Raw genomic sequence first — 23,004 nt, forward strand, 5'->3', positions numbered from 1 at the left:
CCTGACTCAAGTGCACAGGAAGCATCGTCCCTGGCCACACAGGCTGTCTGGAGGCAAGAGACCATCTCCTGTGGCTCTACCTGCCTCGGTCCTGCCCTAAGGATCTCCCTGGGCACTGCAGGCACCTGGGACTCACCCATCTTTCGCGTATCAGAAGGTAAATACCCACTGTCTGCCCTTCAAAGGCTCTAAGACCCCAGAGGATGGGTTCACCCTGAATAGGCCCGGAACAAATAAGCACACAGGGAAAGCCACGTGGATGGCACGGGTAACAATAGTAATCGTTTGTTATATTCGTATAAGCCAGTGTTTTCCATCCTGAGTGCCTGAATTCCAAAGGTCTTCAAAACCAATGACACAACTTTTCCTATTTCAAGAAGCCTAATGGAAATTGTGTGTTTTTTTTTTTTTTTTTTTTTTCCAGAGACAGGGTCTCGCTCTGTCACACAGGCTGGAGTACTGCACAACTGTGGCTCACTACAGCTTCAAACTCCTGAGCTCCAATGATCTACCCATCTCAGCCTCCTGAGTAGCTGGGACCACAGGCATGCGTTACTGTACCCAGCAGGGATTATCCCAAAAGACCACACACACATAGTCTGGAACAGCAAGTATCATTCACTGTCTGCAGCTTTATCAGGGCTAAATGGCTCGACTGAGTCAACTCAGGAGCTCTGATTAGAAATTTGATATCTGGCCGGAAGCGGTGGCTCATGCCTGTGATCCCAGCACCTGGAGAGGCTGAGGTTGGAGTTCAAGGCCAGCCTGAGCAACTTGGCGAAACCTGTCTCTACAAAAAATACAAAACTTAGCCAGGTCTGGTGGTGTGTGCCTTTGGCCAAGCTACTCAAGGAGCTGAGGTGGGAGGATGGCTTAAACCTGGAAAACAGGGATTGCAGTGAGCTGAGATTGCACCACTGCACTCCAGCCTGGGCAACAGACCAAGAATCTGTCTAAATAAATACATAAATAAATATCTTTATGATTATTATTTTTTTTTCAGACAGCATCTCATTAGCCCAGGCTGGTCTCAAACTCCTGGCTTCAAGTGATCCTCCCGCCTCGACTGCCCAGTGCTGGGATTATAGGCCTGAGCGACTGCCCCCAGCCATGAATTTTTTTTTAATGAGAAAGATAAAACCATTATTGAATAACTAATAATAATTAACTTGGTAGATCTGGATCTCCCTTAAGTGATACAAAGGTTGAGAACCTCCCAACCACTTGGGAGGCTGAGGCAGGAGGATCACCTCAGCCCAGGAGGTTGAGGCTGCAGTGAGCTGTGACAGCACTAATGCACTCCAGCCTGGGCGACAGAGTGGGAGTCTCTAAAAAATAAAGTTAAAACAGAAGCTGAGAAGCAACGGCAAGCCTTGTACCTCACAAGCTCTTCCGAGGGATGCCTCCACACGGTCCACACTGCAGCTCCATGAGGCGGGCAGCACCACAGCCCAGAGGCTCAGAGAGCCTTAGTGCTCCCCTGCCGTCCTGGTGCCGTGCAGGTGTGGAGCCAGAACACAGCAGGCCCTTCCACTCAGCCTCTCAAGGCGACCATTTCACCCATGTGGCACGAGGCAGCCCACAGAAGGTTTTCAAGAACACGACTTCACTGCGTCCCATGAGACTGGCAGGACTAGTAGGATCTTTAAGATGAAGAAACTGAGGCTCCGAGAATTTGGGTGACTAGGGTGCTGAGAGTGGTGAGGATGGCCAGGTGAGCTTGGTCCAGATAGGCACACAGGGGGCCGTGCAAATGAAGGGGTCGGGGGAGACGCATCATAGAGGGCGGTGGGGAGTGGGGAAATGTTCTGAGGACTGGGTCATTGTCAACGTGGACAAAGCAGTGAAATAGATGAGGTTTGCCCCTGGTCCTTCCTGGCCTCCTCCCCACTGTCCTTTTGGGGCCAAACTTGGGCTTTGCTCTCAGAGGTTGTCTCTGATAACCAAAGAGGGAGCTAACTAGTAAGTCTAAGGGTGTGACTCATCCAGGGGCGCTTGCAATTTTCAGGAGGAAAGCGCCCAGGCCAGCCCCCGGCCTCTCCCCACAGAAGGGCATGAGGGACTTGGCAGGCGCACCCCCGCAAGCCCACAGACCTCTGCACTTAACTGCATCATGAGTCCGGGGCTGCACCTGCTCAGTGCCTGCCTTCCTGGATACTTGATCTAAACTAACGACTGGGGCTCAGGAAACCACGGCCTAAGCAGGGTAGGGCAGGGGTCAGGAGGAAGTGGGAAGGACCTGATGGGGAGCGACAGCAGTGGCCGGGCAATGGAGCCAGGGAGCCACTAACTGGGGCCGGGAGGGGCACTTGGATATCACCTTGCTCGTCTGTCACTTTACAGATGAGGAAACTGAACGGAGCTCCAGGAGGTCCCAGTGACTTTGCCCAAGTACCCACGGCCATGGGGCAGAGCCAGGCCTACGACCCAGCCTCTCACTCAGGGATTTCTACCGGATCACTCTCTAACCCAGAGCTTAATCACTTTGGGTTCTAGATTCTTTGAGAATATGACAAAATCCTCACAGCAATCTCTCCAAGGAAACTCACATATACATGAAAATTTGCATATTTTAAGGAGTTTATGGCTCCCCTTGGTGTCTGTCCAGCCATCCACTGAAGGCCCCAAGTCAGAACCTGTGGACAAGGATGAATATAATTCCCTGAGGCAAATTTGGGCCTCACAGCTGGCCCCCAACGGATTGCCCTAAACGCAGCAGTGGGAAGCCTGTTCACCGTGGTCATCTGCGGGGTCCTGGTGAGTCAGAGGCGGACAGAAGAGGGGAAACAGGGAACAGGGCTAGGCTCCATGGCTGTGGGTGCTTCCAGGGTACACGAGCCAGGCTGAGAGGCAGGGAGCAACAGCTGAGGGCTGGTCAGCTGTCCCAGGGAAAAAGGAGCGAGGTGCCAGGCCACAGCTGTGGGGCTTGGGGAACAGCTGGGCTGATGGCAGGAGGAATGGAACTGAGTGGGCAGTGGGGTGTGGCTTCCTAGGAGGCAGAAAGGTCTGTGGTTCCCACCCACTCATTCTGAGATTCCAGTGTCAGGATCATGAACTGCCAGGGCCAGACGGGACCTTCAAGGTCATCTAATTCAGTGGCTTTTCTTTAACATAAAAAATATTTTTAGAGACGGGGTCTCACGATGTTGCCCAGGCTGAAGGGGCCAGTCACAGGTGCAATCACAGCTCACTGCAGACTCCAACTCCTGGCCTCAACCTCCAAGTAGCTGGGATTACAGGCGTGCGTGCCCAGCTAGCCCAGTGGCTTTTTTTGAGATGGAATCTCACTCTGTTGCCCAGGTTGGAGTACAGTGGCACTAACTTGGCTCACTGCAAGCTCCGCTTCCCAGGTTCAAACGATTCTCCTACCTTAGCCTCTCCAGTAGCTGGGATTACAAGTGTGCGCCATCACACCTGGCTAATTTTTATATTTTTAGTACAGACAGGGTTTCACCATGTTGGCCAGGCTGGTCTCGAACTCCTGACCTCAAGTGATCCGCCCACCTTGGCCTCCTAAAGTGCTTACAGGTATGAGCCACATCATGCCTGACCTCCCAGTAGCTTTTAAACTGGGTTCTGAGGTCCCCTAGAGTTCAAGGGTCATGAGGTAGGAAAGGATTCATGGGCAGAGAGGAGCCTTGCCAACCTAGCTTTGACCAGAACAGCTCCTCTGATAACACATCAGGGTGATATTTTGTTAGGAGAAAAAAAGAAAAGGGGCTACGTTGCTTTAAAAAAAAATGTTTGCAGGCTGGGCCCAGTGGCTCATGCCTATAATTTCAGCACTTTGAGAGGCCAAGGCAAGAGGATCTCTTGAGCCCAAAGGTTTACAGACCTCTCAGGCAAAATAGGGAGACTCCGTCTCTGTTAAAAAATAGAAAAAAATGGCCGTGCAGTGGCACTTGCCTGTGGTCCCAGATACTCAGGAGGCTGAGGTGGGAGGATGGTTGGAGCTTACGAGGTCAACGCGGCCGTGAGCTATGATTGCGTCACTGCACCCAGCGTGGGTGACGGAGATCCTGTCTCTAAAAATACATCAATAAAATGTTTATAAATGGTCTAGACTTAATGCCTCAAATGTCAGATCTTCCCACCAACTGGCTGTGCAGGCTCTGTGGTCATCGTCTCCCTGATGGAGAGCTCACTCCCTCCTAGTGTTCACCCAAAGGCCCCTGGTTCCAGGGTCCCAGAGGCCTGACTCCTGTGGGGAGCAGGGCTACCCCGAGGGGAATGCCGCAACATCAGGCCCCCCAGAGCTGTCACCTACGAGCAGAGGCCCTGCAAGACGAGGCTGACCCAGGGAAGGAAAGGAACCCCCAGTCCCACAGAGCAGGAAGCAGGAAGGATTCCCCAGCTCCCACAGTACCATAAACGCCACCCCCACCCCACAGCAGGTGCCCCCCCTCCCCCTGCTGCTCTGCATGCTCTGGTTGAGGGCACTAAAGCACCCTCAAGAAATGAGGGCTGGCGGGTGATCCGGCTACTCTGGGCCATGTGAGCCTCTCTAAGCAGGAGCCAGCGAGGGGAGATCCTAGCAGGAGCCTGGCCTGTAGCTCCCAGGGTGTGGGGAGCCAGGCGTCCACCACTTGGCCCTCTTGTGCGGATGGGAGACAGGTTACAGGCCCAATCTGGCTTTCCTCAACAGAGAGAAGCACACTGACTCACACACCAGCAGCCACGCCCTGACCCCAAAGGGAAGGCATACTGCTGGAGAAAGCCACCACTCCTGGCCCCTCCAGCCCCCAACACTGCAGTTTCCTTACCTTTAGCTTGGCCTGGATCTCGCGAGCTTTGCGACGAGCCAGCACCTGGATGTGGCTGGAAACCTGTGGCAGGGAGAGAGGGCTCCTGTCTCTACCTCCCAACAACCTGTGTTCCCAGCCTGGCTTCTGGCTTCCGGACCCTCGCCCTCCACAGCCCTCAATCCACATCTGTGGACCAAATGAATGAATGAATGAAAGGGTCAACTAGTCGGCCCTCAGTCCTGCCTTGACCAGCTAATCCAGAAGCTGGCAATATTGCAAAAGCGCAGTGCCAGCAGGGAGCAGTGGCGCACACCTGCTTTGGGAGGCTAAAGCAGGTGGATCATTTGAGGTCAGGAGTTCGAGACCAGCCCGGCCAACATAGTGAAACTCCATTTCTACTAAAACCACAAAAATTAGCTGGGTGTGGTGGTGCATCCCTGTAATCCCAGCTACTTGGAAGACTGAGGTAGGAGAATTGCTTGAACCCAGGTGGCAGAGGTTGCAGTGAGTGGAGATCGCATCACTGCACTCCAGCCTGGGCAACAGAGCGGGACTCTGTCTCAAAAAAAAAAAGAAGTAGTGCCAATATTTTACTGTCTGTCCTGGTGTCCTGGAGAAGGATAAGAGGGGGCTGTTGACTCTCCAGAGAGGGGAGGAGTTTCCTCCTAAGTGATGACAGCAGGGACCCCAAGAAAACTGGACCACCCAGCCAGGCATGTAATCCCACGCCTGTTGGCCGGGCGCGGTGGTTCAAGCCTGTAATCCCAGCACTTTGGGAGTCCGAGGCAGGTGGATCACAAGGTCAGGAGATCGAGACCCTCCTGGCTAACACCGTGAAACCCCGTCTCTACTAAAAATACAAAAAACTAGCCGGGCGCGGTGGCGGGCGCCTGTAGTCCCAGCTACTCGGAGGCTGAGGCGGGAGAATGGCGGGAACCCGGCAGGCGGAGCTTGCAGTGAGCCGAGATCGCGCCACTGCACTCCAGCCTGGGCGACAGAGCGAGACTCCGTCTCAAAAAAAAAAAAAAAAAAAAAAAAAAATCCCACGCCTGTAATCCCACCACTTTGGGAGGCCGAGGTGGGTGGATTACATGAGGTCAGGAATTCGAGACCATCCTGGCCAACATGGTGAAACCCCGTCTCTACTAAAAATACAAAAAATTAGCTGGGCGTGGTGGCGGGTGACTATAACCCCAGCTATTCTGGAGGCTGAGGCAGGAGAATGGCTTGAACCCATGAGGCGGAGGTTGCGGTGAGCTGAGATCGCGTCACTGCACTCCAGTCTGGGCAACACGAGTGAAACCCCGTCTCAGGAAAAAAAAAAGAAAAAGAAAACTGGAGCACCCGTGACACGCCCAACAGAGATAACTCATCCAGAGCTGCCGCCCCTTGAAAGCCTGCGTCTGGTCCTGGGAGGGCCTGGCCCACCTTGGGAGCAGGCTGGTGCTGGGGTACCACCCCTGGGACCCCGACCCGTCTCTTGAGGCCCACCTGCTTCCTGGTGCGGGTCTTCCCTGTCCGGAGCTTGATGTAGCGGGCAATCAGCTCGTTCCGACCTGCAGAGACACCAGCAGCCTCTCAGCAGAGGACAAAAGGCTGGAAGGGCGAGGGGGTGCGGGGCACCTTCTGCGGGGGAGGAGCCCTACCGTCCCTCTCTGCCCATCCCAAGCAGATCTGTGGGGTGAGGATTCTGTGGGTTCCCTCTCTGGATCACAGGGACCTCCCAGCAGCAAGAGGAAGACAAGGCCTCACTGTGGAGGCTGAAACCGGACAACAAGGTTCACAGGGCCCACGGCCACCAACCGCACACAGCCTAAGTTCCAGAGCCTCCCTTGGCCCCCGGCACCGTTCCTCAGCGCTGGCCACCTCCTCCCCACTCCCCACACTTTCTCCTGGGGCCTTCTTCACACTTGGGAGGCTCCAGGGAGGTGCCCGGCCCTCGGCCTTGCCCTGTGTGACTGCCACCGTGCCCTCCGCCTCTGTAAACGAGTAGGAGCGTCCAGACTTCTTGTCCTGTCTGCAGGCAGCAGCAAGCATGGGGGGGTGCCACTGCTGGAGACACTTAGCGACCCGGAGAGGAGGCCTGAGCCTGTTCGCTCATAAAGAAAAGCCAGTCGGCCGAGCGCGGTGACTCAAGCCTGGGATCCCAGCACTTTGGGAGGCCGAGACGGGCGGATCACGAGGTCAGGAGATCGAGACCATCCTGGCTAACACGGTGAAACCCCGTCTCTACTAAAAATACAAAAAACTAGCTGGGCAAGGTGGCGGGCGCCTGTAGTCCCAGCTGCTCGGGAGGCTGAGGCAGGAGAATGGCGTGAACCCGGGAGGCGGAGCTTGCAGTGAGCTGAGATCCGGCCACTGCACTCCAGTCCGGGCGACAGAGCGAGACACCGCCTCAAAAAAAAAAAAGAAAAGCCAGTCAGTACACATGTGCAGCCCCATGGCTGACTCGGAGCCCTCAACAAGGAAGGCTGAGCACTCCCCATGGGTCCAGCCCCCGAGGGACTGCCGCTGTGCCTGAAGCATCCTGGAAAACCCCAAAGAGCGTCCATGGCTTCCAGTATTGACAAAGATGATGGAAAGGGGTTCCTCATCTCACAGCGTCCCCTAGTTCAGGAGTGGCATGTGCCCACACGACGGAATCCATGGGTGCTACGGACAGGGGCGTGTTCACAGGACCAGGGGCCAGTTCGGGCTGGGTGGTCACGCAAGCCCTTGACCTCTGGGTAGCGTTAGACCACACAGAAAAGCAGCGGGTGAGGAGAGGCAGAGCAAGAGGGTTTGAGTGCGGGGATCGGAGGAAGCAGCTGCCAGCCCGCCCCATCCTGCGGAGCCTGGAGGGCTTGCGGCTGTCCACAGGAGGCAGCTGCTGATGGGGGGGGAGGTGAGGGGAGTGGGCTGCCTGCCACCTGGGTTGTAACCAGAGTGCACGGCCAAGGCCAAGCTGACCCCCCAGCTGACCTTTACCCAATGCCAAGGCCAAATTAAGAGGCTACTCTCCAGAGGTACTGTCTGCCAGAAAAGGTTTGCCTGTGTCAGAGGAAGGAGGGAGGGGAGAATCGGAGTCTGGGGACATTGTCTGTGGGCTGTTCTGCACCTAAAACCCTGGGTCCACAAGATGTCTCCTCTCAAAGTGTTCTAGGGAAAGGCTTTGGCGGTCCAGTGAACGGTTGACAGGTCTACCCTAGGTCTAACTAAAGCCACCCGTGCAGCATCTAGGGTGTAAGTTGCCACCAGTGGGTGAATGAATTAGGGCCACAGACCTGCAAGCTGGCGAGCCAGGCTAGAGCCTGGCAGCTCCACAAATGAGTTTTGGGAGCACGGTAAGTCTCTTCCCTTTAAGGACCTTCACTCAGCCTTCTCTTCTTTTTCTTTTTTTTTTTTTTTTTTTAAAGAGACGGAGTCTCGGCCGGGCGCGGTGGCTCAAGCCTGTAATCCCAGCACTTTGGGAGGCCGAGACGGGCGGATCACGAGGTCAGGAGTTCGAGACCATCCTGGCTAACACGGTGAAACCCTGTCTCTACTAAAAAATACAAAAAAAAAAAGCTAGCCGGGCGAGGTGGCTGGCGCCTGTAGTCCCAGCTACTTGGGAGGCTGAGGCAGGAGAATGGCTTAAACCCAGGAGGCGGAGCTTGCAGTGAGCTGAGATCCGGCCACTGCACTCCAGCCCGGAAGACAGAGCGAGACTCCGTCTCAAAAAAAAAAAAAAGAGACGGAGTCTCGCTCTGTCCCCCGGGCTGGAGTGCAGTGGCGTGATCTTAGCTCACTGCAAGCTCTGCCTCCTGGGTTTACGCCATTCTCCTGCCGCAGCCTCCCGAGTAGCTGGGACTACAGGCGCCCGCCACCATGCTCGGCTAATTTTTTTTGTATTTTTAGTAGAGACGGGGTTTCACCGTGTTAGCCAGGATGGTCTCGATCTCCTGACCTGGTGATCCGCCCGCCTCGGTCTCCCAAAGTGCTGGGATGACAGGCCTGAGCCACCGCGCCCGGCCAGCCTTCTCTTCTTAAATCTAGTTCCTTTAAGGTTTTTCCTGCAGATTTTTTCAAATTTCTACAAATGTAGGAAACAGACTTCAACGCTGGCTCAGTGAGAACACTGTGTGGCTCAGTTTCCTTTTCTGTAAAATGAACATGCTCTAGGCCCAAGTAAGTAACCCAATTCAGAGACTAGTCTGCGAGCAAGGAAAAGCATGAGGGAGGAAGAGAGGTTCCCAAGAGCTGCGAAGTGGGTGATGGTGTAGCAGGAGGGATGGGGATGGCAGACCATCTGGGATACAGTTCTTGGTTGCTCCTCCGGCCCGTGCCTTGCACACAGGTTATCATGTGCTCATCAGTTTTCCATGTCTGTCTTTCCTTGTTAGCCTCTCAACAGCTCAGAGGAAGAGACTATGCATCCGTTCAAGTCTGCATCTCCAGTACCTGGCACCTACTCGTTGAACGAATGAATGAGTCTGGTGTGACTTCCAAAACATATCCAGAATTCATTCAGCCACTGTGCAGCACCGCACCTTCCAGGGTCCAAGCTCCCGTCATCTCTGGCTTGCATTAGGATCATCACCGTCCACGTGTATTCCCTACTCCCAGTCTGCTCAACACAGCAGCTGCAGCCCCTATCGAAACTCAGAAGCCCTCCAATGGCTTCCATCTGCCCCAGACTAATGATGTCCAAGTCCCTACAATGGCACGGAAACCCCTGCAGGATCTGGCCACCCCAGTTCAGTCACCTCTCTGATCTAGTCTACCGGCTCCATCCTAAACTTCTTACTGTCCTGGAATGCACCAGGCCCACACCTGCCCCACCAAGGTCCTTGTGCTTCCTGTTTCTCCTCCAGGGAACACTCTGCCCCAGAGTCCCACACCACCTGCACCCCTCGGGTGCTGCTCTCTCTTCCCTGACCATCCCACTGAGGGCTGAAGTCATACTCTACCTGCCCACCCTGGCACCCACCGCCTTTCCTTTTCTCCACAGCATAACACATAATCTCTAGCATAACACATAATCCAACTTATTTGAGTACCGTCTGTGCCCCCACCCCCATCAGAACCACAGTCCATGTGAATAGGGATTTTTGGTCTATTTATTCACCTTTTTATACCGAACACCTAGAAAACTGCCTGCACATTGTAGGCACTCAATAAATACTTGCTGCCTGAATGACAAAGGAATGAATGCTAAGATGCTGGTCAGATGTCCCGTAACTGTTTTAGTCTTCTCAAAGGAGTGAGTTAAATACACGCAAATAACCTTATACTGCTGATTAGTCCGACGTAACTTTCAAAGCGCTGTCCTGTCCTGGTCTCATTGAACTTTTCTGTACATGAGCAAACCCAGACTTCTGTGAAGACTAAGACGTTTAGAAATTGGGAGGCCGGGCGCGGTGGCTCAAGCCTGTAATCTCAGCACTTTGGGAGGCCGAGACGGGCGGATCATGAGGTCAGGAGGTCGAGACCATCCTGGCTAACACGGTGAAACCCCGTCTCTACTAAAAAAATACAAAAAACTAGCCGGGCGAGGTGGCAGGCGCCTGCAGTCCCAGCTATTCGGGAGGCTGAGGCAGGAGAATGGCGTAAACCCGGGAGGCGGAGCTTGCAGTGAGCTGAGATCCGGCCACGGCACTCCAGCCTGGGCGACAGAGTGAGACTCCGTCTCAAAGAAAGAAATACAAAATTAGGTTAAAAACTTTTGGGGGCAATGGACATATTCATTATCTTGATGGTGGTGATGGCTTCACAGGTGCCTCCATCTGTCAAAATGTATCAAACTGTCCACTGTAAGCATATACAGTCTGTTGTATGTCAGTTCTACTTCAATGAAGCAAAAATTAAGTTTAGGGACTTGGAAGGTGCCCGTGTAAGTGCTGGGTCCTAACGTGTAAACCTCATTAACTTCACAGTAAATCCACCTCCTCCCTGCAATGGGCAGGTAATGATACCTACTTGCCAGAGAATTGCACCAGATCACCCACAGCAGAGCTAGGACTAACTGTCCAGGTGTGACTCTTGGCTCAGGGGCTTGAATATGGTCTGAGGCCTGGCCCAGCCAGGATGCTTAGTTAATAGAACCTCCTCTCAACAGGCAGGACCGTCCGTAACAGTGCTGTTTCCTCCGTAGCCTGTAGTGAGCAGCAGTAGGGAGACCTTGGCCCCCATCAGCTGAGACCCTCACCCCAAACATCACAGAGGACTCAGCCTCTGCAAGGGACCCCTGCCCACCACCCCACAACTACCTTCACCTTCTGCCACAAGGTTCCAGGGCTCTGCTGCTAGAAAGGCCATCTTAGCCCTGGGCGAGAGGCTAGGAAGCGGGCAGGACAGGAGCCACACCAAGGGGTCTAAGGCAGGCTCAGCCGTCTTCTTTTTTGTTTTGTTTTGTTTTTCTGAGATGGAGTCTCGCTGTTGCCCAGGCTGGAATGCGGTTGGTGTGATCTTGGCTCACCGCAACCTCCGCCTCCCGGGTTCCAGTGATTCTCCCACCTCAGCCTCCCAAGTAGCTGGGATTACAGGCACACACCTCCACGCCTGGCTAATTTTTGTATTTTTAGTAGAGACAGGGTTTTACCATATTGGCCAGGCTGGTCTTGAACCTCTTACCTCAAGTAATCTGCCCACCTCAGCCTCCCAAAGTGCTCGGATTATAGGCATGAGCCACCACACCCAGCCCATCTTTGTATTTTTTTCTTTCTATTTTTATCTTTTTTTTTTTTTTGAGACGGAGTTTCACTCTGTTGCCCAGGCTGGAGTGCAATAGTGCAGTCTTGGCTCACCAAACCTCTGCAACCTCTGCCTCCCGGATTCAAGTGATTCTCCTGCCTCAGCCTCCCAAGTAGCTGGGATTACAAGCATGCGCCACCACGCCCAGCTAATTTTGTATTTTTAGTAGAGACAGGGTTTCTCCATGTTGCTCAGGGTGGTCTCAAACTCCCGACCTCAGGTGATTTGCCTGCCTCGGCCTCCCAAAGTGCTGGAATTACAGGTGTGAGCCACCACACCTGGCTTTCTTTCTTTTTAAAACTGTACGTACTGGTTGACTAGCCCTTATCTAACCTGCTTGGAACAAGAAGTGTTTCAGATCCGGGGTTTTTTCAAATTTGGGGGCTACCTGCATTATATACTTACCAGTTGAGCATTTCTAATCCTAAAATCCATCAGCACTCAAAAAAGTTCAAACTTTGGAGTATTTCAGATTTTGGATTTTCAGATTTGGGATGCTCAATCTGTATTTCTGGGGTACAAAGTGATGTTATGATATATTTATATAATGTGGAATGATTAAATCAAACTAATTAACATGTCCATCATTTCAAATACTTATCATTTTTCATGATGAGAACATGAAATTTACTTTCTTAGCACTTTCGAAAAATGCAATATATTATTTTTTGCTGTAGTCCCCATGCTGGGCAATAGGTCTCCAAAAACATTCCTCCTTGACTGGGCGTCATGACTCACACCTATAATCCCAGCTCTTTGGGAGGCTGAGGCAGGAAGATCACCCAAGCCCCGGAATTCAAGATCAGCCTGGGCAACACAGTGAGACCCCACCCCATCTCTGCAAAAAAATAAAAATAAGGCCGGGCACGGTGGCTCACGCCTGTAATCCCAGCACCTTGGGAGGTCGAGGCGGGCAGATCACAACGTCAGGAGATCAAGATCATCCTGGCTAACACAGTGAAACCCAGTCTCTACTAAAAATACAAAAAAATTAGCCGGGCGTGGTGGTGGGCAACTGTAGTCCCAGCTACTCGTGAGGCTGAGGCGGGAGAATGGCGTGAATCCGGGAGGCGGAGCTTGCAGTGAGCCAAGATCATGCCACTGCATCCAATCTGGGCGATAGAGTGAGACTCCATGTCAAAAAAAATAAAAAAATAATAAAAATAAAAATAAAAATTAGCCAGGTGTGGTGGCACATGCCTGTAGTCCCAGCCACTCAGGAAGCTGCGGCAGGAGGGTCACCTGAGTCCAGGGGGTTGAGGCTGCAGTGAGCTGTGATCACACCACTGCACTTCTGCCAGGGAGAGAAAGACCCTGTCTAAAACAAACAAACAAAAACAAAAACTAAAAACCAAAAACATTTCCCCATCTAACTGAAACTATATTCTTTGACCAACCCCTCCCCGTCGCGCCCGCCCAAGCCTCCAGTAACCACCTTTCTACTCTCTGCTGTGAGCTCCGCTGTTTGGGATTCCACCTCTGAGTGAGCCCTCCGGGCATCTGTCCCTCTGGGTCTGGTAGATTTCACTCGGCATACTGTCTTCCAGGTTTGTATCTGTGAAAGTTGTGTTTTCCCCCTGGCTGTCTGGGGAGCTTCCACCTCCTCTCCCTTGCTGGCTCATCTCAGACCCTCCAGCCTCACTGTGCTGGTCAGGGGTGATGCCGGCAGTTGAGAACCCCCTGCGGGGGAGTGAAGAGTGGGGTGTCTGTGGGTGTTTCAGCCAAGGGGAACCAGGCAGCTCCCTTCCTGCCACCAAGGGTGCTCTAGAAGTCAACGAAGCCATTTCACTGCCTCCAGGCCAGCTGGCATCTAATCCAGGCTTTACACACAGAGGGAGCCGCTGTGGCCTGTCACTCCGGTGACAACGTTAATGACAGTGAACACTTGCTGCACACCTCCTCAGTACAAGTATCTGTGCAGACATGGATATGTATCCTGGGACAGCTTATCTGCAATCACCCTTTCGATCCTCACAACAGCTCCATGAGGGTGGTGCTGTCATCCACCACGGACAGGGAAACAGCAAGGTTGAGACATGTCCTCAGTGTCACAGGCAAGCAGGTGGCTGAGATTCGGGTCCACGCAGTCTGGCGCCAGTGCCCATCTGTGATGACTGCATGGCACCACTCCGAATGAACAGGGAACTGGAGGCCACTTCTCTTAGAAGCAGGGCTGGACCACGTGACTCTAGAGGTCCTGTTTAGCCTGATGAAGACGAAACGGAAGCCCAGAGAGGGGAAATGACTTATTTATCGTCTCATGGCTTGCTAGTGTCCCAGGCACCACGAGAAGGTGTTTTCTAAGGCTGTCCCCAATGCTTTGAGACTCCTACTTGCTGGCTGTTTCCCCCTAGGGTGTGCTCCCCCAACAGGGCTGAGCTTCCTCTGCAAGGGACGATGCTGCTCCTCCCCTTTGGATCAATCCCCCAGTTCCTAAGTCTCTGCATGAAGTAAGGTCCTGGAGGGAGATCTGACTATTTGGACCTGCAGTCCTGCCCACCACTCATGGACAGTGGTACCCAGAGCTGGTGGAAGCCAACGTATCCTGGATCATATAGACACCAGGAGGCTCCCAGAGTCAGGGGCAAGCGCAGAAGGGAGTAGGGAATATGGGCCTACAGGCAGAGCGTGGGAACCAGAGTGAAGACCAGCAAAGGGCCATGGCAGTGAGAAACCTGTAAGGCACCCCGCTGAGGTGGTGGCGGTGGGAAGGCTTGTCCTTGTCCCAGCTCTGCCCCTAGCTGCATAACTGCAGGCCTTCTCCCTCTGGTGGCTGAGAACACAGGCTGGGGAAGGAGGAGGCCAGTCAGGCAGCTGCGCATTGCAATGCGGCAGGTGGCCTCCGCCAACCCCAGGGCAGGCCTGGGTGGGGCTGGGAAGGACAACCCTGGCAGACCGTGGCCCATCTGTCAGAGGACATATGTCTAGCAGCCCCAGCTCACACCCCTCACACCCACGGCCCCACCCCACCAGGGGCGAAGGCTGCCCATGGAGAAACAGGAGCCTTGGCCCAAAGGCTGAGGATGGAGCATTCCCTAGGCAGCGTCCGTCCACGAGGAATCTCCGCTTTCTCCTAGCCCCACACCCAGCCTCACACACACCTGCCGTCACATAGCACCACTAAAATCGTTACCCCAGCTGCACAATCCTGCCTGGGCTAGGTCATTTCTGTATCTCATTTCCTCTGCGCCGAGTCCCCTCTCTCCATGGCAGCCCACCCCCCAGGCCATAAACTATTAAATGGCATGGAGTAAGTAAAACACCCACCACTCAGCAGAGGGCCAGCAAGGTCAGCGAGTATTGTCAATATTTTTAACGAAGCCCTGTTATAGTGAATGCTACTGGCTTTCAAACTTGAAAAGGACTGAGGATCTGAGGGCACAACCTCCCCACCAAAGAGCGGGTGGAAGCACACATGGACATCTTTGGTTCACTGTAGGCCTCGGTGGAGCGAGCAAGTGCCACATTGCACCCCTGCAGGTCGGGGCTCAGGGAGAGGAGACTGGGCCCATCCTCCCTGCCCCACCCTAATCCCCAGTGGCCTGGAAATGGGGGCCGGGATGTGTGTGGGGGTGTGCAGCTATCCAGGGATCAACTGAAGCCATAAACACCTGGGGCTGGAGGAGGAGGCTATTTGTGGAGAAGGAACTTCTGACTGAAGCCTGAGAAGGCAGCAACTGGGCCTGACATTCGAGCTGTTCCTACCATTGTCCCTGGAGGGCTCTGAGGCTTCTGTGAAATCAGCCAGGCTTCGAGGCCACAGCCCCAGGAAGCACCAAGAAGCCAGCCCGGCTCCCCACCCAAGAGGACATGCCCATTCCTGTCTCAGTCTCTGTCCTAGTCACGCTCCCCCACCATGCCGTGAGCTCCCTGAGGGCAGGTGCATGTTCCCTTCACCCCTGTGCTGTGCATTTGGCACCTGCTGTGTGCTCTCATCCCTGCTACTATACTAGAAGGCAAGGTCTTATTCCAATAACCTCATGAAACGATGCTCTGCAACACGAATCATTAAGGAAATGCAAATCAAAAACCATAAGATAGCACTTCACACCCGCTAGGATGGCTATGATCCAAAAAATGGAAAATAACAAGTGTTGATGAGGATGTGCGAAATCAGAACCTTTGTTCATTGCTGGCGGGAATGTAAAATGATGCAGCTGCTGTGGAAAATAGTTTGGTGGTTCCTCAAAAACTTAAACATAAAATTACCATATGAGCTAGCAATTCCAATCCCACAAGAACTGAAAGCAGGGACTCAGGATACCTGTACACCAGTGTTCATCGCAGTATGAGTCATAGTAGTCAAAAGGTAGAAGCAATACGAATGTCTATCCACAGGTGAACAGAGAAGCAAGATGCAGTCTATCCATACAATGGAATATTACTCAGTCTTTAAAAAGAAGGAAATTCTAACACACGCTACAACATGGATGAACCTTAAAGACATTATGCCAAGTGAAATAAGCCAGACATAAAAGGGGAAATACTGTATGATTCCATTTTTCTTTTTCTTTTTTTTTTTTGAGACGGAGTCTCACTCTGTCATCCAGGATGGAGTGCAGTGGCGCGATCTCAGCTCACTACAACCTCCACCTCCCAGGTTCAAGCAACTCTCGTGCCTCAGCCTCCCAAGTAGCTGGGATTACAGGTGTGCACCACACCCAGCTAATTTTGTAATTTTGTATTTTTAGTACAGACGGGTTTTCACCATGTTGACCAGGCTGGTCTCGAACTCCTGACCTCGTGATCTGCCCACCTTGGCCTCCCAAAGTGCTGGGATTACAGGTGTGAGCCATCACACCTGGTCTGATTCCACTTTTTTTTTTTTGAGACAGAGTCTCGCTTTGTCACCCAGGCTGGAGTGCAGTGGCATGATCTTAGCTCACTGAAACCTCCGCCTCCCGGGTTCAAGAGATTCTCTTGCCTCAGCCTCCGGAGTAGCTGGGATTACAGGTGTGCACCGCCATACCCAGTTAATTTTGTAATTTTATATTTTTAGTAGAGACGGAGTTTCACCATGTTGGCCAAGCTGGTCTCAAACTCCTGACCTCTTGATTCACCCGCCTCGGCCTCCCAAAGTGCTGGGATTACAGGCGTGAGCCACCGCGGCTGGCTTGATTCCACCTTTATGAAACGCCTCGAATAGGCAAATCATAGAGAAAGAAAAGAGAACAGGTTACCAGCGGCTAGGGCAGAGGGGAATAGGGAATTACTGTTTAATGGGTACAGAATTTCTATTTGAGATGATGGAAAAGTTCTGGAAATGGATGGTGATGATGGTTGGACAAAAAGGTGAATGTACTTAATGCCACTGACCTGCACACATAAAAATGGCTTAAATGGTTAATTTTATGTGATGTATATTTTTTCACAATAAAATAAAACCAAAACATCCCCACAAAGGCAGTAGTATTATGACTTCCACTTTACAAAAGGAAAGTGAAGCCCAAGGACGTTAAATAACTTGCCCAAGGTCACACCAGCTCTCGGGGCAGAGTAGATTCGAACACTCCATCATCAGGCCTCCAGGCACCTGAAGCCAGGGTTGTAGGCCGTAGGGAGGAGCACGGGAGCAGCTGGAAACCCACAACGCAACAAAGCAAAGAGGTGCAGAGAATCCCGCGGATGACACCATGGTGAAGAAGTGGGGGCAGGAGCTCAGGTGAGACTCCTAATCTCTGTCCCATCGCCTTTGTGAACAGACCCCTCGACCTGCTCCACTCCCAAACTCAGCCCGCGTCCGGTTCCGGTTCTGCCTCTTAATAGTTGTGTGACTCATCCACAAAACGAAGGGATCCCTTCACCTCTGACAGTCTGATGAATCAACAGTGCTTTGCCCAGACCCTCCATCAGGTCCCCCAAACCCACCGTGCAAAGTCCCGCCTCTAGGCGGATACTCACAACCTCTCGGCCCCCTTGCCTGGAGCACTGCTATGGTTTGAGTATCTGTCCCCTCCAAAATTCATGTTGAAACTTAATCCCCCATGTGGCAGTATTGACAGGTGGGGCCTTTAAGGAATGATATGGCCCTGAGGGCACTGCCTTCATGATGGATTAACCCACTCATGGATTAATGGGCTAATGGGTTAGCACGGGAGTGGGACTGGGGGCTATCTCAGAGGAAGAAGAGGCCTGAGCAAGCACACCCGGCCCCCTCGCCACGAGATGCCTGCACTACCTGGGACTCTGCAGAGTCCCCTCCAGCACGAAGGGCCTCACAGAAGCAACCCCTTGACCTTGGAGCTTCCTGGCCTCTGTAACTGTAAGGAATAAACTTCTTCTTTATGACCCAGTTTCAGGTATTCTGTTAGAAACAACAGAAAACAGACCAAGACAAGCACCCACCCTCAGCTCCGCTTCCTTCGAGACAACTCCCAAGATAAACCTGGTTAATACTGGCTGCGGACAACCCTGGTGTCTGCCCAGGTGGCTAACTGTCCAGAGAGGTTCTCCTGCCCCTCTCATGAGACCATGAAGTCGTGGAGAGTAGAGACCACACGGCCTCAGTACGGCCTGCCCAGGGGGGCTGGGCGCTTAATGAGAGCTGACAGCCGCTAATAGGATGGCCCACCTGGGACACAGGAGGGAAGAAGCAGAGAGAGAGAGGCAGGGAAAAGAAGAGGTAGGAAGACTCGAGAAAGTCAAGGGCAACCTCAGGAAGGTGAGAAGCATAGGAGGCAGAAAGGGACGAATGCAGAGGAAACCCCAGAGCTAGCTACAGCCCTCCAGAGAGCAGGAGGCGGGACGCGAGCCCACCTGGCCAGCACTGAGTGTGAGGAGTGGGGAAGGCGAGGAGCAGGCAGAAGGGGGTGAGAAGTTGTTCAAATCCCACCACCTGCATGCTAGGCTAGGCCGACTGCGAGCCTGGCCAAAGGAGGTCAGAGTGGCCAGCATTGGCTGTGCCAGGGGGAGGGTCACACAGTGACAGGGCAGAAATGAAAGTGGCCGTGAGCAGGAGAAGGCAAGCACCCCGGGCCCGGGAGCCGGCCCACGAGGGTGAGAGGTGCTCAAGGGGAGGGCCGGAGCCAACAAGCGTGGGAGACTCAGCTCAGAAATAGCAGGTGTTAATCTGTCATGCTGCTTTGCATGTCATCTGCATGTCTGCCTGGCCTTGGTCAGCGTGTCCTATGCTGGATGTGTCATGGCCACAGGCCTAACCCCTGTCCTCAAACAGCTAAGGCCAGGTCCCCAGGTCAGGAGTCATCCTCTCAGGCCCCCCCCCATACCCCACCGGGCCAGTCCATTTGGAAAGGGACGGGTGGCCTTTGGATGCAGGGAAGTGAGGGGTGAGAAAAGACCAGAGCTCTGGAAATGCTGGAAGCAGCTGGGGGCTCAGAATGGGGCTGGGGTACACAGAGGATGGGAGGCGCAGGTCCCCGAGGGGAAGATGAGAAGACAGGAGGGGAGCAGCCACGGTGAGCTTAGGTCTGAGTCAGCTCTCAGCTTGGCCTCCCGTTCGGCCTCCCAGAGGGCCCATCCCACACACTGGGGGTGAGCTCAGAGCTATCTATAGCTCCCAGCCGGGCTGAGCCGCTCTGCCTGCTGACAGCCCTCCATCAGTCCCCACGCAGTCCTAACTTGGCTCGGCCCCCGGGACTGGTAAGAAGAGACGGGGTGAGCGGGTGTCTGGATCCCAGCAGAACCTATTCTCATGCAGGACAGGTGCTGTGGGGGCTGGGCGGTTGTCAGAGCCTGCAGTACAGCAGGGCCCTGCCCAGGGCCTGACCCACCTGGAGCCAGGGCCAGGGAGTAGAGGAGCAAGGCCATGCAGTTGACAGAAGAGCGCCAAGCTCGGAGGCAGGAGAATTGGGTTAAAGCCCCACTCTCCACTTCCGACTTGAGAGGCTGGGAGAAACTCTTGGCTTCCCTGAACTTCCATTTCTGCACGTGTAAGCAGAGATGCCATTCCTCCTTCCTTGAAGGGACCCTTGAAAGGACCGAAAGATCACGGATGCCCAGGATGCTGGGAGCGCTGGCGTGTTAGAAGCATAGGGAAGCAGTGCCTCTGCCCCTCCTCGCTCTTCCTCCAGGCCCTCCCGAGCGTCCCCACCCCATACCCCTCCCCGGGTCTCAGCACAGGGGAGGAGCAGCATCCGAGATGCCAACATGGCCAGGACAGTTTGCCAAACCATTTTCAGTCTGCTTTCCCGAGTCAGTGGCTTCGCTCCTGCCAAAGAGAATTCCAACCCAAGGCCTGCCAGAGATCCACAGCCTGGCGCTTCCCCAGGCTTGGTCACAGTCTCTTAACCCCAATATCTTTATATGTGAAGCGGGTTCAGAAACATCTACCTATAAGAACTAAATAAAACTAAGTATCCACCCAAGTGTCCATCAGCAGACGAACGGATAAACAAAATGTGGAATATTACTCAGCCTTAAAAAGGAAGGAAACTCTGACCTAGGTTACAATACAGATAAACGTGGAGGACCTTGTGTTAAGTGAAATTAGCCAGTCACAAAAGGGCAAATGTTTTATGACTCCACTTATATGAGGTAATTAAAGCTTTAGTCAAACCCATAAGGACAGAAAGCAGAACGGTGGTTGCCAGGGCTGGAGGGTGGGGAGGATGGCGAGAATGGGGAATTATTGTTTAAAAGGTAAAGAATTTCACTTTGAAATGAAATATTTCTGGTGATGGGTGGTAGTAATGGCTGTACATCAATGTGAATATATTTAATGCCATCAAACTATAAGCTGAAAAACTATAATGATTAAAACGGAAAATGTTACGTATATTTTTACAAACACATACACACTCCCCCCCAAAAAAAGCAAGTACTCAAAGCCCTTGGTCCCCAGGCATGCTCAATTCCACAGACGTCTGTTGATTTACCGCATTCTGGCATCTCCACGGGACCCTCCCAGACACCTGCAGCGTCCTCCGTCCTTGCCCCTTGCTGGATGCCTCATGCACACTTACGATTTCCAGCCCATCTCTGCCTCTAAAGCACACAGACCTGGCCTGTAAAGGGTCAGGGCACACACCACGGCTCCCCAGCCAAGCCGCTTGCCCTTCCCTGCACTCCCCCTGCCCTTTCTCATTTCATACCTAAGCTCATAATCTATAGCCATCCGCTCCTCCACCAAAGCAGAGGAAAGAGCCTGGGGGTCCCAGAGGCTGCGTCCTTCCTGGTCAAATGGGAACAACTTCTGCAAAGCACCCAACACCACACCAGGCACCCCAGGGGCTCCACACACAGCTGTCTCCCCCATGACGTTTCCCCAGGCACTAAAAGTAAGAAGCAAAACTTCACAAGTAGAAGTGGAAGGGACTTCACAGGATGCAGAGGAAGAAAATCCCAGGATGGCCGGGTCTGCTGGGACCCTGAGTCTGCAGTGGCTCACGCCTGTAATCCCAGCATTTTGGGAGGCCGAGGCAGATGGATCATCTAAGGTCAGGAGTTCGAGACCAGCCTGGCCAACATGGTGAAACCCCGTCTCTACTAAAAATACAAAAATTAGCCGGGCGTGCTGGCAGGCACCTGTAATCCCAGCTACTTGGTAGGCTGAGTCAGGAGAATTGCTTGAACCTGGGAGGTGGAGGTTGCAGTGAGCCAAGATAGTGCCACTGTACTCCAGCCTGGGCGACAGAGTGAGACTCCATCTAAAAAATAAAAATAAAAAAAAAAAAACATGAAAATCGCAGAATGACACTTGTGCAACAGGCCTAGGGGGCATCTGGCACAGAATAAAGCAGGAGGGCAGCGGCCTCCGGGAGGCTTGCTTTTAGGAAAAAAAAATCTTAGGTCACCTGGTATACTGGACCATGTTAAGAGAATTTTAGGCCAGGTGCAGTGCCTCACTCCTGTAATCCCACCACTCTGGGAGGCCCAGGCAGGACTGCTTGAGCGCAGGAGTTCACGAACAGCCTGGGCAACACAGCAAGACCCCGTCTCCACAAAAAATAAAAAAAGTAGCCAGGCAAGGTGATGCTTGCCTGTAGACCTAACCACTCGGGAGGCCGAGGTGGCAGGATTGCTTGAGCCCAGGAGGTAGAGCCTGTAGTGAGGCAGTGAGCTATGACTATGCCACTGCACTCCAGCCTGGATGACAGAGCAAGATCCTGTCTCTTAAAACGAAGAAAAAAAAAAAGAAAAAAAGAGTGAGAATTTTACTCTTTTCTGAACAGTTTGAAGATAAACTAATGATAGGTGTAGAAACAAGTGACCAAATGAAAAAAATCAAGAACATTATCTTCAGGAAAACCAAAAAGCTGTGTGGGAAAAGAAACGTAAAACTATATGGAACAGCTGTGACCAATGTTTACTTTGTAAAGATACTAAAGTCTCGAATATATAAGTTTAATCAAAAACGACAGGAAGGCCGGGCAGGTGGCCCGGGCAGAAGGCCGGCTGTAATCCCAGCACTTTTGAGAGGCCGGGACAAGAGGATGGCTTCAGCCTAGGAGTTCAAGACCAGCCTACACAAGGCAGTGAGGCATCATCTCGAGAAAATATTTACTTTGGCCAGGTGCTGTGGTTCACACCTGTCATCTCAGCACTTTGGGAGGCCGAGGCGGGCGGATCACCTGAGGTCAGGAGTTCGAGACCAGCCTGACCAAGATGGTGAAACCCCATCTCCACTAAAAATGCAAAAATTAGCTGGGTGCCTGGGTGGCAGGCGCCTGTAATCCCAGTTATTTGGGAGGCTGAGGCAGGAGAATCGCTTGAACCCAGAAGGCGGAGATTGCAGTGAGCCGAGATAGCGCCATTGCACTCCAGCCTGGTGCAACAGAGCAAGACTCCGTCTCAAAAAAAAAAATTATTTTTTATTTTATATTTATTTTTTACTTTTCTCATTCTGTGATCTGTCATCTGTAGCCTGTAAGTCTCACTCTGTCACCCAGGCTGGAGACCAGTGGTGCAATCTCAGCTCACTGCAACCTCCGCCTCTTGGGTTCAAGCGATTCTCCTGCCTCAGCTTCCCAAGTAGCTGGGATTACAGGCACGCGCCACAATGCCTGGCTAATTTTTGTATTTTTAGTAGAGACGGGGTTCCACCATGTTGGCCAGGCTGGTCTCAAACTCCTGACCTCAGGTGATGTGCCCGCCTCGGCCTCCCAAAGTGCTGGAATTACAGGCATGAGTCACTGTGCCTGGACTTTATAAAAAACTTTACAATTAGCCAGGCATGGTCGTATGCACCTGGCTATGGCAGTGCATTGCTGGATTTTCCAATGCCTCTTGCTCCTAAATACGGTCACAAGACTGGGTTCTGGACAGTAAATATACCAGGGGTTAGTTTCCCAGTGTCTTCCTTAAATGTAGCCAGGTCACTCTTCTTCATCCCATTCTCCTGTCTGCTAGCTGCAGTGTAACTCCTGGAACCGAAGCAGCTGCGTGGGCCTTAAGGGAATATTCACAATGGAAGTCATGCTCATGAGCCACAAGACAGAAGCATCTGGGTCCCTGAGAGCTTCATGGCGCAGAGCTGCCACACCTTCCCTGGACTATCTACCCTCCAGACATTTATAGGAGAGAGAAGGAAATTTCTCTTATATAAGCCACTGCTATTCGGAATCTGTTAAAGCCAAACTTCATCTTAACT

General features: G+C 52.9%; 1 protein-coding gene across 3 annotated transcripts in view; it reads right to left on the bottom strand.

Moving 5' to 3' along the window:
• Positions 1–23,004, bottom strand: part of TEAD4 (TEA domain transcription factor 4) — an 86,199-nt gene that overhangs the window by 23,914 nt on the left and 39,281 nt on the right. For all 3 annotated transcript variants that reach the window (XM_033223196.1, XM_033223197.1, XM_033223195.1), the window contains 2 exons: positions 6,237–6,301; positions 4,764–4,826 (listed from right to left, as the gene is read on the bottom strand). In XM_033223196.1, the coding sequence (XP_033079087.1) occupies positions 4,764–4,826; positions 6,237–6,301 (128 nt within the window). The remainder of the gene's footprint in view (positions 1–4,763; positions 4,827–6,236; positions 6,302–23,004) is intronic.

The sequence above is a fragment of the Trachypithecus francoisi genome, unplaced genomic scaffold, assembly GCF_009764315.1.
Source record: "Trachypithecus francoisi isolate TF-2019V2 unplaced genomic scaffold, Tfra_2.0 Lachesis_group11, whole genome shotgun sequence".
NCBI lineage: Eukaryota > Metazoa > Chordata > Mammalia > Primates > Cercopithecidae > Trachypithecus > Trachypithecus francoisi.